Here is a 17,218-nt window from a genome sequence, read left to right as displayed (position 1 = left end):
CCCTGGGCCGCACGGGTAGGGCGGGATATAAATCCCAAAATAAATAAATAAATAAATAAAAATAAATATAAATAAATAAGTTCCGTCCAAAACTTTGAAACAAATTGCGTTCCCCTGTCGGAGACCACCTTGCTCGGTAGCATGTGGAGTTGTACCACGTGTCCCTGGGCCGCACGGGTAGGGCGGGATATAAATCCCAAAATAAATAAATAAATAAATATAAATAAATATAAATAAATAAGTTCCGTCCAAAACTTTGAAACAAATTGCGTTCCCCTGTCGGAGACCACCTTGCTCGGTAGCATGTGGAGTTGTACCACGTGGGACAGGAAAGCTTTCGCTAAGGCTTTTGCCGTTGGCAATGAGGCAAAAGGAATAAAATGAGCTTGTTTCGAGAAGAGGTCCACCACCACCCAAATAACCGTTTTGGTTTTGCTGGGGGGCAAGTCTGTAATAAAGTCCATGGATATGACTTCCCATGGTCTGGTCGGGGTGGGGAGGGGTTGCAACAGTCCTGGAGTCTTCCCTCCCCGTGGTTTGCTCATAGCACACGTTTGACAGGTTTGCACAAACATTGACAAGTCTTTGCACATACATGGCCACCAGAATTGCCTTTGTAATAACTGCAAGGATTTGAGAACACCCAAGTGACCTGCCAGCTTGGTGCCGTGTGCTGTTCCCATAATTTCACCCCGTAGGCTAACTAGAACATACAGTTTATTATCTCTGTACCAACATCCGTTCGCCTCCCTTTTGCAGTCATCCACCCCTTGAAGTACCTCCCCGTCCTCAGTTGAGAACGCTGCCTTGAAACGCTCAGTCCGAGCCCCGCCGGGGGGAGGCTGGGGGAAGGCGGGGGATCGGCCGGAATTTTCGCAGCTTGGCTGCGAGTGGTGACCACCACCCCCAGTTGGGCGGGGGTGAAAACTGAATCCAAGATGACGTCTCGCTGGCTGGCATGTTGAGGGAGGCGTGACAAGCCGTGGGCCAATGAGTTAGCCGACCGAGGAAAATGGTGGAGCGTGAATTGAAACTTGGAGAAAAAGTCAGCCCACCGTAATTGCTTAGCATTTAGGCTCCGGGGCGTTTTTAGGGTTTCCAGATTTTTATGATCAGTCCAAACCTCAAACGGCCCCCTCGCCCCCTCCAGCCAATGCCTCCAGGTCGATAACGCCAGTTTTATTGCCCCAGCTTCTTTTTCCCAAATGGATCAATGTCTCTCAGAAGCAGTAATTTTTTTGGACACATAATCCAGGGGATGCAACAGCCCATCCTCCCCTTCCTGTAATATAGCCCCCCCCATGGCCACATCTGACGCACCGGTTTGAACAATGAATTTTTTCATTTCATCGGGGTGAGCCAGAACCGGCTCCGAAGTGAACAAGGTTTTCAAGCGCTCGAACACCTCCTGGCATTCTGCCGACCAGACCAGCTTTGCCCCAGATTTGGTAGCTTCTGGTCCCTTCCCTTTCGTTTTTAACAAGTCTGTGAGGGGAAGGCTAACTTGCGCAAAGTTCTTTAGAAAGGATCTGTAACAATTGGCGAATCCTAAGAAGGATTGTAGTTGTCTCCGGGTTCGGGGAGCCTCCCACCCCAAAACATCCCTCACCTTCCCGGGGTCCATTTTGAGGCCCGTGGCTGATATGCGGTACCCTAGGAAGTCAATGTGGGTCTTGTGGAACTCGCATTTGGAAAGTTTGGTGAACAGTTTGTGCTTGTGCAACGTACGTAAGACGTCTCTCTCCAATTTCATGTGGGAGGGGAGGTCGGGGGAGTAAATAAGAATGTCATCTAGGTAAACAAGCACCCCCTTGAACAAATGTTTATGCAGGACTTCATTTATCAAATTCATGAAGACCCCCGGAGCCCCTTGAAGCTCGAAGGGCATCACCATGTATTCAAATTGACCCAGTGGAGTGTTGAAGGCGGTTTTCGCTTCATCGCCTTCCTTTATGCGCACACGAAAATAAGCGTCTCTTAAATCCAGTTTCGAGAAGATTTTCCCCTTCGCCGCCTCCGCCAGCAAGTCTTTAATAAGTGGCATGGGATACGCATTGGTGGCTGACACTGCATCCAAACCCCGGTAATCCATGCAGAGTCTCAGCCCACCATCCTTCTTCTTACGGAAAAGTACAGGAGCTGCAAGGGGGGAGGAGGCAGGTCTAATAAAGCCCCTTGCCAAATTTTTGTTGATGAACCGCAACTACTCCTTTTCTGCCGGTCCCATGGCATAAATTTTCCCTTTGGGTAGTTTAGCCCCTGGGACCAATTCAATCTGGCAGTCTGAGTGCCTATGTAACTCATCAGCCTCTTCTTCCCCAAAGACTGCGGCTAAGTCTCTGTACTCATTTGGAATCGAAAACACTTCCTCTCGAGTGAGCAGGGCAGTGGGGTAGTCAGGTACCGGGCACGTTTCCCAATCAGGGTTCCAATTATGGGTGGTGCATTTGGTTGATTTAAAGTCCACCTTCCCCTCTTCCCATAAAATGTACGGGTCATGCCGACATAGCCAGGGGCCCCCCAACACTAACAAAAACCGTGCTGTGGGGGTCACTATGAAGGACCTATTTTCCCAGTGCTCCCCCGCCCCCATACGTAATGGCATAGTCTCGTACAAACAAGGGTCTTTCATGGGGGACCCATCCATTGGAGTGAATATCAATGGGTCCTTTAGTCTCTTTACCCCGGATTCCAGCCCCGCCACTACCGACGGGCTGATTAAGTCTCTCCTGCATCCAGAGTCAATGAGTGCTTTTACTCGCACATGCGTCCCAAGGATGGGGTTCATTAAAGAGACAGTAAAAAAAATAGGGAGGGGGGTTCGCTCACCACTTTTGGCGCCTCCATTGGAGGGTCCTGCTGTTGAGCACTGTCTACAACAGGACCTGCTCATTTCCTGCTGGCTCCTGCTCCGTCTCGCTGGACTCTCCTTCATCTTCCTCTGGCGAAGCCTGCAGAGCCTTGGTGAACTTGGGGTTTCCCACCGCCTTCTTACCGGGGCTCAGTTTTGGCTTGCTTGATTCTTGTTGATCACGCTGGGTCTTCTGTCCACAGTCAGCTGCGAAGTGGCCCTTCTCCCCGCATTTGAGACATAATCCTTGCCTTAGTCGTTGCTCCCGCGTCGCATCAGGAGGTCGATTTGGCTTCGGTCTCGGGGTTTGAGGGGTGGGCCTGCCACCAGCTGTGGCCATGTCTAGACGAAGCGTCTGCAGGTGATTCTCTGCACTTTCAGCCTCTTGGATCCACGCGTTTAGGGAGACGGGATCTACAGATCTCAATACAGTCTCTCGGATCTCTTGGTTTAATCCCACATGATACATCTCGGCTAGTATGTGATCTGTCCAGTTTGCCAGCTTAGAGGCATGGAGCTTAAATTCAGCCGAAAACTCCCGCACCATCTTCTTTCCTTGCTTCAAGGTACGTAGGTACGCGCGGGCTCTCGGACCCACATTCAAGTCTTCAAATTGGCCTCGCAGTGCCCACATAAATGCATACATATCCCTCAATTCGGGACCCCGCGTGTTGTGCAGCCCTACATACCACGTCGCCGCGACCTCTCTCAAACATGCAGTCACCACATCGATTCGGCTGCTGTCATCCGGGAAGAGATGCCCTGACCTGTCCAGGAACTTTTGCACTCGCACTACAAAATAGGGCAGTTTGTCAGGGTTCCCGTCAAAGGTGGCTTCGATCAGGTCTTTGGGGCACGGGGTTACCTGAGGTCTCGGGTGGCTGGTTGTGGCACGGGAGCTGGTCCACCTGGCTGTCCCGGCAGCGGGAGCTGTGGTGCTGGTAGCTGTGGAGCCGGGAGATGGGGGCTCTGAACCCCCCGAAACTACCGTGGCAGCCCCGGTGACCGAGGCGCCACCAATCTACACCCCGGGGGGGTGCGAAGGCAAAGACGATCACGGCTACCCTGTATGTCTCCTAAAGGCCCGGCAAGTCCACCGTGGCCGGAGAGTCGGTCCAGCTGGAGCCAGTTCGATGCGGATGTCGTGTGGGAATCATACTCACACCTGGGAGCGAGTGTGCGAGACAGCTTATATGATCGGAGTCAAACGGGGCATGGGATGGCTGCTGCGAGTGCCCAAGCTGAGGCACCCCTGCCCTTGTGGTTGACCGACCGATGCAAGAGCCGAAGTGGTTGAGTTTCCCCAGAAGAGGGGATATGGGAATGGCTATAGGAAACCAACTACGCCGTGCAGAACCGGTGCCTCCGGGGTTATTCTAGGCTAGGCCAGAGTAACCCCGGGGTTACTCTGGCCGGGGGGTTAATCCGGCCTGTTACACCGGTTCTGCACGGCGTAGTTGGTTTCCTATAGCCATTCCCATATCCCCTCTTCTGGGGAAACTCAACCACTTCGGCTCTTGCATCGGTCGGTCAACCACAAGGGCAGGGGTGCCTCAGCTTGGGCACTCGCAGCAGCCATCCCATGCCCCGTTTGACTCCGATCATATAAGCTGTCTCGCACACTCGCTCCCAGGTGTGAGTATGATTCCCACACGACATCCGCATCGAACTGGCTCCAGCTGGACCGACTCTCCGGCCACGGTGGACTTGCCGGGCCTTTAGGAGACATACAGGGTAGCCGTGATCGTCTTTGCCTTCGCACCCCCCCGGGGTGTAGATTGGTGGCGCCTCGGTCACCGGGGCTGCCACGGTAGTTTCGGGGGGTTCAGAGCCCCCATCCAGGGTTCCCAGTTCTGTCCCGTCAGGGATTGGTTTCCCCTCTTCCTTGCTCATATTGGGGTTGATAGATGCGCGGAGATGGGGAAAGTGGATTCTGAACAGAATGTCAGGTCCCACCGCAATTCAACGGAGTACACACTTATAGAAAGGTATTACTTTATTGAAGCCATGAGTCACTGCACAGAAGAACTGTTCAGAATAACCCCAAGGACTTGGGTTGGAAAGGTTAAAGCAATTTAATAATCAATGCGGCCAATAGCTATGATTCCCGCCCGCGCCTAAGAAGCAGTTTTACGCGCCCAAAACCCCTGGGAACTCAACGGTAACTATGTTATCGTTCCCTAACACTTCCCACGGTTTCTACTCATTAAAACAAAACAAAGCAAAGCAGAGCAGTCCACATCTCTTAACCACCTGTCACCTTGGAAATGATAACGTTACAGCAGACAGGCCTGGCGTACACTAACAAGAATGCAACTATGAATATATGTGCATGGTTATATGAACAGACCTCTGGGGGGGGGGACACAGAACAAGGTACATTGCCATACACAGGTATGCAGGAGCCTATAGGAACATACAGAACATTTGGCAGCTTGCAGACAAACTGTAGAATCTTTGTGGTATACCACAGGAGAAATGGAAGTCCTAGAGTACCTACCCTCTGAAGCCACTTCAGGACTTTTGTTTCTCCTAGCCTCTATAGTATACCATAGAGTCTACCATCCAAACTTGATGTTTCCAGCAAGGGGAATGGATCTCTGTAGTCTGGAGTTCAATAGTAACTCCAGGAAGCTCTGGGCCACACCTTGAGTTTGGTAACCCTTATATAGCACATATCAACTTAAATGGCTGGCATGTTTTATGTCTTAAAGTTCTGGTTTTCTAGCTGAAACAGGGTAGTCTTGCAAGAAAAAAAAAGCCTTCCATTAGTACTTCCCATACAAGTGGTTTCTGGAATGAGTACTTTTGTGATCTGAACAAACCCCTTGTTTGACCACTTCTGGAAAATGTTTAAGTGCAATGTTGAGGACACTTGGAAAGAAGAATTCAAAATAATTTTGCAAATTGCTCTAATACTTTATAAAAAAATATTGTAATCTAGCTATCAAGACAGTAAAAAGAAAGAGATTTCCTTTGCACAGTGGATATATTGTTCACACTGAGTCTAACTGCATTTCCTTGCAGTGCATTTTTAAGGCAGATTTGGAACAATTTTGCATTGCCGTGGTACAGTAAGAAACAGAATGCTTTAAGTTATAATCAGTTTGCTGTTTTCAGAAAAGGGGTACAAGATGGAGAAACTGAAAATATGGATGAGTTAGGTAATTCATTTGTATGATCTCAGTTTTCTCTGAATCTTCCAGAGAGTTTTGTACATAAATAGTTCCTAGTTAACCATAGAAGTGTCTTAGTTTTTTTATGTCCTTGTTGGGACAGCACAACAAAAATATCCTTAACTGTTCAAAGCAAGGTCATACTAAGGGGTTCTGCAGACAGCTGTACCAGAGTTATTAGGGTTGTGAAAACCCAGACTGCAAAAGAACTACGTGTAAGGGAAGACAGACAGTTTTGATTCAGTGGTTCTCATGTACTTAATGGTGTGTGCATGGGCAGTTATTGCACCATTCAGAAAAGGGAGTATCCTCTGCTTGCATGCATTTCTGCATGTACACAACGTCACTCCACAGTGTTTGATCAGGGCACTATAATCTGCAATCCTCCCTCCCTCCCTCCCTCCCTCCCGTATTTTATTTACATACATGCATGTGCATACCCAAACACGTGTTATGACCTATAAGAGTACGTTTATTGCTGTATTAAGATTTTTGAGCAGTTCATGGAGTGAAGATTCCACCCTTTTTTATATAGATTATATTTGGCACAAAAGAACTGTGTCTGTTGAGTCCAAGCCTGAAAGCGAGTGCGGCCCAAAAATGCAGTTGCCAACTAGTGGATGTGCTTTGCGAGCAAGCTCTCTTCCTTGTCAGTGGATTTAATGAAAAAAATCTCAATCAGGTATTTCTGTGTATTTAATTTTTATTTGAGTGCTTTGCGTTAAGATTTGAAGAGTGTCAGAGGTAGCTTCTGTGCATTTGAGGATTGGTGGGCACAACTGTTGTTTTATATTGTTTTATATATTGTTTTATACTGTTTTATTGTTTTCTTGGCAACTGGTGCCATCGCTGTAAGCTGCCCTAAGCCCACTCATGGGGAGGGTGGGGTAGAAACCGCACAAATAAATAAATAAATAAATAAAACTGTGCAAGGGAGCAGGATGAAGGGCAGGTGTATGAAGGGCAGGTGTACAGACAGCAACAGCAGATTACATTGTTGCTCAAACACCTGGGAAATTGTGACCTTTACGCTCTTGTAGGTAGCAGGGAACCAACAACTTACTTGCCCTACTATTGGTACAAACAGGCTTGCTTGGCTGTTTTGATTAATTTTCCTGTTGCCACCGCAGCCACAAAGAAAAGCTAATCTGCCACTGCTCAGGTCACTGGTTCAGAACCTGTTGTCAGCTTGATTTTTGACAGAGCTGAAGGCTTTCTCCTAATTTACTTCCTCACCTAACAGGTGATGTTTCAATGTCCTTCCTCTTAAAATTCTCTTCCCAGCCTTGCCGTCCTAGTACCTCTGCTAACTAGCTGGCAAATCTCTTGAAGTTTCTAGAATGATCCCTTAGCTATGATGTCTATACTTTCCCCCAGCAAAGTAATTTCACTTGGCCCCCAGAAACATATGATGCTGATTTTTTTAAAAAAGAAAATAACCTTTGCTCAGATACTCTTCATGGAGGATATGAAGAAGTCTAAGAGAGACTGGTAATGCTTTGGTGCAGTTGGAGAGGGCTAATAGAACTCATGCTTTAAATTAGAACCACTGTGGAGTGACGTTGTGTACTGGCTTCCACTGGCCTTCTTGGATACTCCATAAATGAGCACTGCAGCAGTATTTGTGAAGTGGGCCTGTTTATGTTCTGGAGGCCCCAGAAAATGCCCTGCCTTGCCAACGTCTGGAGGAGTCCCTGACTAACAATGTAGCTAATAGGGGTGTGCATTCAAGTCTACTGGAGCCAAAAATCTACTCAAAATACCTTACAGGTATTTTTCAGGTGGTTTTCAGCATCCCAAATGTATCCATTTTTTTTTAAGGAACGCCAGGGGAAAAAATCCCCCCAAAATCCTGGATATATTCGGGAATTACTGGGCAGTTACGAAAACAGCAGTGAGGCCAAAGCAGATTGTTCCTGCCTCTCAGCTGTTTGTTGGTCTTCTACTGCAGTCCCTTTAAAGTTTAAAGAGACTGCAGAAGACAGCCCGAGGACCAGCTGTGCTGGTGGGGAGAATACTGTTCCTGCTGGTTTGGCTTGGGGCAGGCTTCTCCTGCAGTCTGATTTAAGAAATCAGCCCCAGGATCTGCTGTGCCACTGGGAACAGATTGCTCCCCGCAGGTTGGGCTTTGCTCTGGTTTAAATCGGACTGCAGGAGAAGCCAGCCCAGCCAGTATCTCCTGTGCCCACGGTGAGCAGATTGTTTCTTGCTGGCTCAGCTTTGTGTTGGCTTTTAAAAAAAAACAGTATTTTTCTTCTCAGGTTTATTGGATCCAAAAAAAATTCGGGATTTCCAAAAAATTCCAGATCCTAATCCCATACCAATAGACCCAAGAAGAAAAATATCAGTTGAAATTTTTTACACACCCTTGTAGCTATTATAATGAATCTACACCTTAATTTGCATTTGTAGTGCATGAGAGAATGGGTCCTGTTCCAATATAAAAAGTCATATGTCTGGGGCAGTGATGCTCTGTATTCTTGGTGCTTGGGAGGGCAACAGTGGTAGGGCTTCTGGAGTTCGGGCCCTGCTGGTGGACCTCCTGATGGCACCTGGGTTTTGACCATTGTGTAACACAGAGTTTTGGACTGGATGGGCCATTGGCCTGATCCAACATGACTTTCTTATGTTCTTATGACATGCCAATAATTTCTTACAGAGCCGGGCTGATGTGTATATATCAATATTCCCAGATTATACATCTGTAAAAAATGGTATCCACTGGAGTCAGGTAGGGTTACTATAATTGAATGTTGTCTGTTTACAATAAATATAATAGCTTTGTTTAAGGAAATGCCCTCCAGCTATATTTCTGAGGCAAAATGATCATATTTAGTAGTGGGAATTCTAGACCCAATCAGACAGTATTGATTTTCTAATCAGAAATCAGCTACCTAATCAGCAGTATAGGAAAGTGGCAATAAATGAAAAGGCAGAAATATTCTTGCACCAATAGCAAACTTCTCCTACGTAATCAAATCAGATCTTTATTACGGTCTTAGACCAGCACAGAACCCTATACAATCTCACAAGACAACAAAGAATTTTTAAATGTGCTACAATAAATGACTAAAAAGTAATTACTAGTTAATTACAATATAATGGATGTTTAAAAATATACACATATATGTATGCACATATACATATATATACAGATATAAAGTAGTACATTGGGAATGATTTTTAGATAAATTTTTAGAGTATGAAGAACAATAAAATATAATTAATCAGTACCGAAAAAGATCTTTCGAATTTTACATGAAGCTGCGCAGAATTTTGCACTGAGAGCTGTCACCTGTGGGTTTTCTCCTATACGTAGCATTTTGACATATGCCAGTTTATAGCAACTGGGATTTTTGCTAAGCAAAGGAAAGATATACTTTAAACATATCTTATGATAAAAAGGGCAGTGACTTCTCCTATGTAATGAAAATAGTTAAAAACAAAAGACAACAGAGAAAGCCAGTTAGTGAAAGAAATCAGGACTGCCATGTAGTGAATTAATCACCTAACTTTCCCCCATGAGTACAGATGGCCAGGGATTTTGTAGTAAGAAAAACTGTAACAATGAGCTCACTTAAGATTCTCTATGCATGGCAAAGCTTTATCATGAATAGAGTACCAAACTAGATTTTCTTTAATAAACATCCTGATGTAGCAAGAGTTAAATGAACTGACATGTTCATTGATATTGTGAGAGTTGCCCAGTCTCCTGAACTACTGAAAATCCTACCCAATACTTTTAATTTATTAATCACATTATTTAAGTTAATTAATTAAAGTAACTGCACAGTTAGTTAAAATTAATTCATTAGTTTAAAACATTCATTAGCTGCCTTTCCACCTTATAGGAGCTCAAGGAGGTTTACAATGTAAATAATAACAAAATACAATATACATAAAAGCCACTAGTTAAGATCAACAATTTAAAGCTGTTGGTAGGCAGAAGAAGCAAATAACTCACCCAATGCCATCATTAACAGAACTGTCTTCAGCTGCCTCCTAAAGATTGAGCATGAGAAGTTAAGCGAAGGTAGCTTCTTGCTCTTTCTAAGATACCATTATTAGAAGACTTGATCATTGCCTTTATGTCTGTGTTTAATCTCTTTGAGATGATTAAAAAAATAATCATTATGAAACATTCTTAACATGTATCCGCTCCCAAACCCTTCATCTTGGCTTTCTATGACATACTACTATGTTCATTCAACCCTTTTTTCATTTTTAGTCAGCTAAAACAGGAGAATTCAGATTCTTTGACTATGGCTCAAGAAATATAGAAAAATACAATCAGGTAGGAATATGCTGGATTTTTATTTTCTGTGTATTTGGAAAGGAATGAACAAACACCAGAGGTCCTATAAGTAATTGTGTGCATTGAGTCTTTGGGGGGGGGGGATAGCTGATTTGTCTTCTGAATTAAATAGAGTCACCACAGTTTCAAATATTGCTCTAGGTATTTCTGTGGTGAATTAAATTAATTTTATTTGGTTTTTGCCTTTTGACAGACCATCCCTCCTCTGTATAGGATAGAAGAGATCACGGTGCCGATAGCAATGTGGAGTGGAGGACAGGACTGGGTTTGCCAGCCAGAGGAAACCATACAATTATTGTCTCGAATCACTAATCTCATTCATTACAAACATTTTCCTGACTGGATCCACTGGGACTTCATTTGGGGACTAGACGCTGCTCAGCGCATGTATGTGGAAGTCCTTGGATTGATGGAGAAACACTTGTGAATCCATTTGTACTGGGATTAAGGACTTGGGTTTTTTAGGGAATATCTGTTTGTTTCACAGTGCTTATTTTGTGTTCTCATTTCCTGTTCTTTTCAAAGTGCATGTTTTAGCTATGGATGAGCTTTAATTGGTTACAACTGAATCTCTCTTCAGAATCTAATAGCAAAATATTTTGTTGGATTTCCTAATCCGTTCCTACTATGGATGCATGCATTTAAAATTCATTTTAAGAAATTTCCTTATAAAAAATTAAAATCTTGTAGCATACTCACTTTATATAGTATCCATTTGTTTCATTTGGTTCATCAGTATATATAAATGTGTGTGACCACTCTGCTATTTCCATAACTAAGGCATTTTTGCTGTTTAACTCCCTCCTTTCCAGGACACCTATACAGTTAAGCCATACTTTAAACAAAGTTTGAGTCCAGTGGCACCTTTAAGACCAACAACGTTTTCATGTGCATAAACACTTCTACAGATACTGAAATGTGTACATGGGAAAGTTTATTCATCTAAAAACATCAAAGTCTCTGTGGCACAGTGAGCAGCATGTTGGTCTAGTAACCAGAAAGTCCTGAGTTCGATTCAGAGGATCCAGAGTGTTTTGCTTTAAATGGGCATTTTTAAAAAAGCTTCAACCTTGGCGCCTTGCTTACATGAATAAACATGAATAACCTTTCCTGTGTCAACAAGGCACCAAGGCTGAAGTTTCTTTTTCTGCCCCTTGCTTGGCTTTTTAAATAAATATCTACTTATAAAAAAGGTATTAAGGAATTTTATTTAGGAGTTTTGATTTAGACCCACATCGCTACTGCAGCCTGTTTTTTTCCAAAATAGACAAGGATTATCTGCACACAGCTCTGATCATGGGGAACACTTATTTTGAGTACTAGCTGTCATGTCCATACTGCCTGTTTAGAACTAGGTATTTAAAGAGCCAAACCTGGGGGGGGGGGGACTTTCACGAAGTACTGTAGCCGCTCCTTTTGGAAGAGTACATAAAATGACCATTCAAAAGAAAGGGTTGTTTTTATTGCAGTTAAAGCAAAATATTCTCTCCCACCCCCCAGCTTCAAACTCATGGCCCTCGGGTTATGAGACTTAACATGCTGCCCACTGCACTACAGAGCCAGTTTGGTGTAGTAGTTAAGTGTGCGGAATCTAATCTGGGAGACCCGGGTTTGATTCCCCACTCCTCCACTTGCATCTGCTGGATGACCTTGGGCAAGCCATAGTTCTGGCACAGCTGTTCTTGAAGAAGAGCAGTTTCTGTCAGAGCTCTCTCAGCCCCACCTACCTCACAGGGTATCTGTTGTGGGGAGGGGAAGGGAAAGGAGTTTGTAAGCCGCTCTGAGACTCCTTTGGGTAGTGAAGGGCAGGGTATAAATCCAATCTCTTTTCTTCTTCTTCTTTTATGTTCCTATTTGAATAAACTTGCCCATGAACTCCAAGTGAACGGGTCTGCACAGATGGTTTTTTCTAGAGATCCGCATTGCTTTATTTTGGCAGCGGTTTTCTTAGTGAAAGACTAAGCAAACAGACGGAGGAGTTTGAAGGAGACAGTGGGTCTTGGGACTTGACAATGGCATATTAAGTTAGGTGGAGAGCAATTAAAATAAATAAATATAAGTTGGGAACATAGAATTAGATACAAGGAGTAACTATTAGAAAGGAGGAAATAATATAGGAGTTGAAGTATTATAACAAGGGCATAGCAAGGAGGTGAAGGGTGTGCTCCCCCAAAGACCTCAGGTAAAAGGGTGGAGGCTACCCTCCTGCTGTAGGGATTTCCTACACCCTGAAGTTGTTCAGGGTGGTGAGAACCAGGGAGGATTGTGAGGCACTCCAAAAGGATCTGTTGAGGATGTAGAATATGATATAGAGGAAGTTGCATGGTGGTATTACAAGTGGGTAATATAAGGAAATAAGAAAAAGATGAGGGTATAAACAAGATTGGGATTAAGATATAAACAGGCGATATGTCACCTCAATGGTTGTTTTTTTTGTTTAGTTTCAAAAGGAGTATAATATATTTGGAAAGAAATATTAAATTAATACTTTCCATTTATTAATCGTTTTCCCCAGTGGGCTCAAAGCGATGTACAGTTACTCAATATAGACAAGGGACTAACAATGTTTGTAGGGGATAGGGAAGACAGCATATATTCATTTTAATTGCACCGTGTAGACGTCTTCTGGCTGGCTCCGTCATTTTCCCGCACGGCTGCTTGCTGGCCAGGCTTCAGGACCCGTATGTCAATCGCCACACTGCCACCGCCTGGCCGGAACATCCATTGCAGGAGTTCTTTTCGTAGCCGTGAAGCTGTTTCGCCTTACAAGCCTTGACCAGGACGTCCGACCGTCAGCTAACGCCCTCCCACAAGGGAGATTGGCGTGCCTACCCTCTCTAAGGAGTGGTTCCCATTTTATCTACTCACCGAAGCTTTTGAATCACTGGGTGGACGATGAGCTGGGGACAATAGGCTGGCTGCTCACACTAGCGCGGGGCTTGAACTAACACAGTTCAGATGTTAAGACAGTGGGATATACCCACTGTGCCACCGCTCCCCTGTATGAAATTGTATCTGTATGAAATTGTAATATATACTCAATAAAAATAATAATAGTAAATTGTTGGTGCGGTCCAGATCATAGATCTCCTGAGACATGTTTTGAGTTTCAGAAATACAACCTCATGCACACAGTCAATACAGACTGCACAACTGCTTTGTACAGCAATCGTACAGGAATTGCTGACCTCACTGTAATACATTATTAGCTCTGTGTTGTAACATAATACATATTTCTTATTTTTAAAATGGCAGATTTGACCCACAGAGGGGGGGGTCATGGGTGTGGAAAGTGTGGGGCATGCTGCACTATGACAATACAAAAACAATGGAGGCGTGGTGGTAAATTAAGCTCGAATCCTGGAATTCCACACTTTGAAAATGCGAGTTAAGGACTCAGGCAAGTAAAACGTTGTGAAAATCCAGGATTCAGAAAATGCAGGGCGAGAGGGAGGAACATGTGGATGAAATCCTGGTGTGCAGGATCTTGTGCAAAACCATTTAGGTGCTTCGAATGTTTTAGGACACCAATGTCAGGGCAAGCGCTTATGTGGAAACGGTCCCAGATTTCATTGAAATTTTGCTCTAAGTGAGATCCACTAAGCTTTTGGAACCCATGAAAATACTAATATTAAAAAAAAACAGATCTGAGATTAAATGATTTGGATATATAGCCATCCCTTCTTTCAACAGTTGCCTTGAAAAGCTGTACTTCTTTATTCAGGGCCTCAACACTGGGAACTGTGCACGAAGTTCAAAATATCTAAATTTATTTTAAGGAGCTATGTTGAGCCCATCAGATATGCAAATTTTGATACAAAAATCTAAATTTAGAAATCATCTGAGTTCTAACCCAGACTGTGCTGTTTCATTTTGCTTTTTAGTTTATTATGGTATTAAACCAGCATGAAACACAGAGTAAAATATGCCAAAGCCATTACCCACAGTCGTTAAAATTACAGATAAAAATATAATACTTGCACATAAGGGATTATAAATAATATTCCAATAATACACTTTATAAAAACGTTCTTGACAAAAAGATAAAATAAAATAAATTAAAGGAGTATTACCTAGGAGGGACAAAATTTATAAAACTATATATATTAAAATGACTTTTGTCATACTTTATGTTTCCTTATTTTCTTGGATGTTCTGTTGAGTTTTGCAGGCTGCAGCACAGAATTTCGCACAAAATGCAGGCACCTGCGAATTTTCTCCCAGAAGCAGCAATTTAACATATCTCCAATTTGGAAACCTAGGATTTCTGTTGAGCAGGGAGGAAATATACTTTGAACGGCTCTTTTGATAAAAAGGGCAGTGGAGGAGGACATGTTCTGTTGTTTCTATCTTACCTCTGCCACAGGGGCACAGTCTTTCATTCAAAGAAATCTTTTTATATTGCCCTGCTGCTGTTGGAAGGGCTTGCCATCTGGTGAGAGTAAATGCCCTCTGATGGCTTGGGATCTCCAGCTGGAATAAATATTCATCTAGGAGGGACAACTGTATAGCTGTTTAGTTGTGATGCTAGAAAAGCTGATGACTTTGCTACATCTCACTGCTGCTCAATGTCTAAGACCCTTTGCTGTATCAAAGCTTTCACTTGCTCAAATCCTGTTTTCAAAATTGAGTGTGGGGGGAATCCCATGTTTACCAAATTATCAGGGCTATTTTGGGGCAGGAACACACAGGAACGGAGTTCCGGCTGGCTCCCGAGTTGGCCACGCCCAGCAGGAACTCATTAGCATAATAGGCCACAACCAACAGCAGAAATGTATTCGGATTGGCGACATTAGGGGTGTGTGGCCTAACATGCAAAGGAGTTCCTGCTACAAGAAAAGCCCTGGGTTTTGACAACAAGCAGGGTAAACAGAATAAGAAGCAAAAGGTGGGTGTGGCTGGATGACTACACTGCTGGTAACATGGGGTGTGGCCTAATATGCTTATGAGTTTCTGCTGTTTGGTGTGGTCTATTATGCTAATGAGTTCCTGCTGGGCTTTTTCTACAAAAAGATTAGTGGAGGCTGAGCACACCCTAGTCAGCCCAAACTATGCTGGTATCCCTTGCATAATTTCAAATGGTTCAGAACTTATCTCAGCATCGTAATCTTTAATGTTGAGTTACATTGATGGAAGTTTCCCCAGTGCTCTTTAGACCCTCATTTGTCATCTCACTCAGTATGCATCTACGACTTTTTTTCTATGTTCTTTGAATATCTCTTGCACCACCTTAGGTTCTTGGGCTTTCAACAGCTGTGTGATAGGCAGAAAATATATAGCCATTGTAGGCATAAAAGAATGGCAGCATCCCCATATGGCTAAAAATGGAACCAGGGTCCAGATAAGATGAAGGTGTTGTTGGCTAATAATGTATATAATCCAAGATTAAGGTGCCAGCCTGACCTAGCTAGATGGAGTTCACACTTCCTCAGAATGAGCAGGTTGGCAGTGCTATTAGTTGCGGATCTGCAGGTGGAGGCACAGATCTGTTTTATGTAGCAATTTTCACAAGCAAGGCAGGATTTGGCTCGTGTTATTCATGCACTGATCATGTTTTACATGGGGCTACCTTGGAAGTTGGTTTGGAAGCTTCAGGGGATGCACGGTGTGGCTGTGACATTCAAGGTAGGCACAGCTGATCAATGTTAGAATAACTTCACTGGCTGCCTATTTGCTTCTGTGCCCAACTCATTATTACCAGCTGTAAAGCAATGAACATCATGGGGCCAAGACATCTAAATGGCTGAGCCCGTCCCTTGAGATTTGTGAGGCATTACTCTTCTGTCTCCCTCTTTTTTTTTGGACATAAAGCACAAAGCAGCTAAAAGCAGGGGGATTTTCAGTTGTGGCTGGAGATCCTCCCCCTTGGATGCTTGTCTGCCACTGGATTTGCTGTCTTCTGGACCTTCTCCCCCTCATTTTAGCTGATTCAGTGTTGCCAACCTCCAGATGGGGCCTGGAGAACTCCCAGAACTACAACTGATTTCCAGACTACAGATATCAGTTCCCCTGGAGAGAAGTGGCTGCTTTGGAGGGTGGACTCTGTGGCTTTATTCTGTGTTGAGGTCCCTCCCCAAACTTCACCCCCCCGGCTCCACCTCCAAATCTCCAGGAATTTCCCAACCCAGAGTTGGCAACCCGAAATGGTATGTTTGACATATAATATGCCTATTTTTCAGTTCCATAGCCAGTGATGGAGCTTTAGGGGCTGAGCCCACTATCAGATCTTCAGTCCTCCCACTCCAATTTCTCCAATCTCCCCTTTTTATTCTAATTTTTTTTTAACTTTAGTTCTGTTCCACCACACCACCAACCTGCCACCAGCATCATGGATTCCTTCCTCAGGCTTCCTGGCTTCCTTCCTCCACCTTTGATTGGCTGACACAGCTTGTTAAGTGTGTCTGTGCTGTTCATGTCCAGGAGAAAGTTAATGCTTTTGGTAGCCTTAATGTAGCAGGAGGGGGACCCTTGGTGGGTTTCCTGCAGGCGGTGATGTCTCTGTCAGGGAGGTGTCATGCTGGGGTCCAGGCTACCAATGTAGCCGCTGAGCCTGCTCCCACTGGAGATTGTTGGGGGAAGGAGCAGTGGGCATGTGAGGGAAGGGAGAAGGACTTGGGCAAGTGAAGCCTGCGCAGCGGACCCACCTGGCGAAGAGAGGATTTTCCACTCCCAGGACTTGGACAGGTGGTAGAAAGGTTGCAAGGCAGAAAGGCAGCATAGATGTTCCTGTTCCACCTCTAATCATGCTGCTTTCAGATGGTGTGGCAGGCCCTCCCTCCCCTGCTCCGTTGATTTAATTTAATTTAAATTTAAATTTACTTAGCGCCCTCCGGCACACACACACCCTAATTTTTTCCCCCTGTGAATGGCTCTGTT

The 17,218-nt window shown here is 44.4% G+C and overlaps 1 protein-coding gene across 1 annotated transcript in view; it reads left to right on the top strand.

Annotated features, from left to right (window-relative positions):
• LOC107109844 (lipase member M-like) overlaps positions 1 to 10,769 on the top strand; it is a 36,891-nt gene extending 26,122 nt beyond the window's left edge. The window contains exons 7-10 of the mRNA XM_015410553.1: positions 6,563 to 6,709; positions 8,687 to 8,758; positions 10,256 to 10,321; positions 10,536 to 10,769. Of these exons, the coding sequence (XP_015266039.1) occupies positions 6,563 to 6,709; positions 8,687 to 8,758; positions 10,256 to 10,321; positions 10,536 to 10,769 (519 nt within the window). The remainder of the gene's footprint in view (positions 1 to 6,562; positions 6,710 to 8,686; positions 8,759 to 10,255; positions 10,322 to 10,535) is intronic.
• The last annotated feature ends 6,449 nt before the right edge of the window (positions 10,770 to 17,218 follow it).

Source organism: Gekko japonicus, unplaced genomic scaffold (genome assembly GCF_001447785.1).
Source record: "Gekko japonicus isolate JY-2015 unplaced genomic scaffold, Gekko_japonicus_V1.1 scaffold3338, whole genome shotgun sequence".
NCBI classification, from domain to species: Eukaryota; Metazoa; Chordata; class Lepidosauria; order Squamata; family Gekkonidae; genus Gekko; species Gekko japonicus.
Note: the sequence above shows the minus strand (reverse complement) of the source record. Positions and strands in the feature narration are given on the sequence as shown.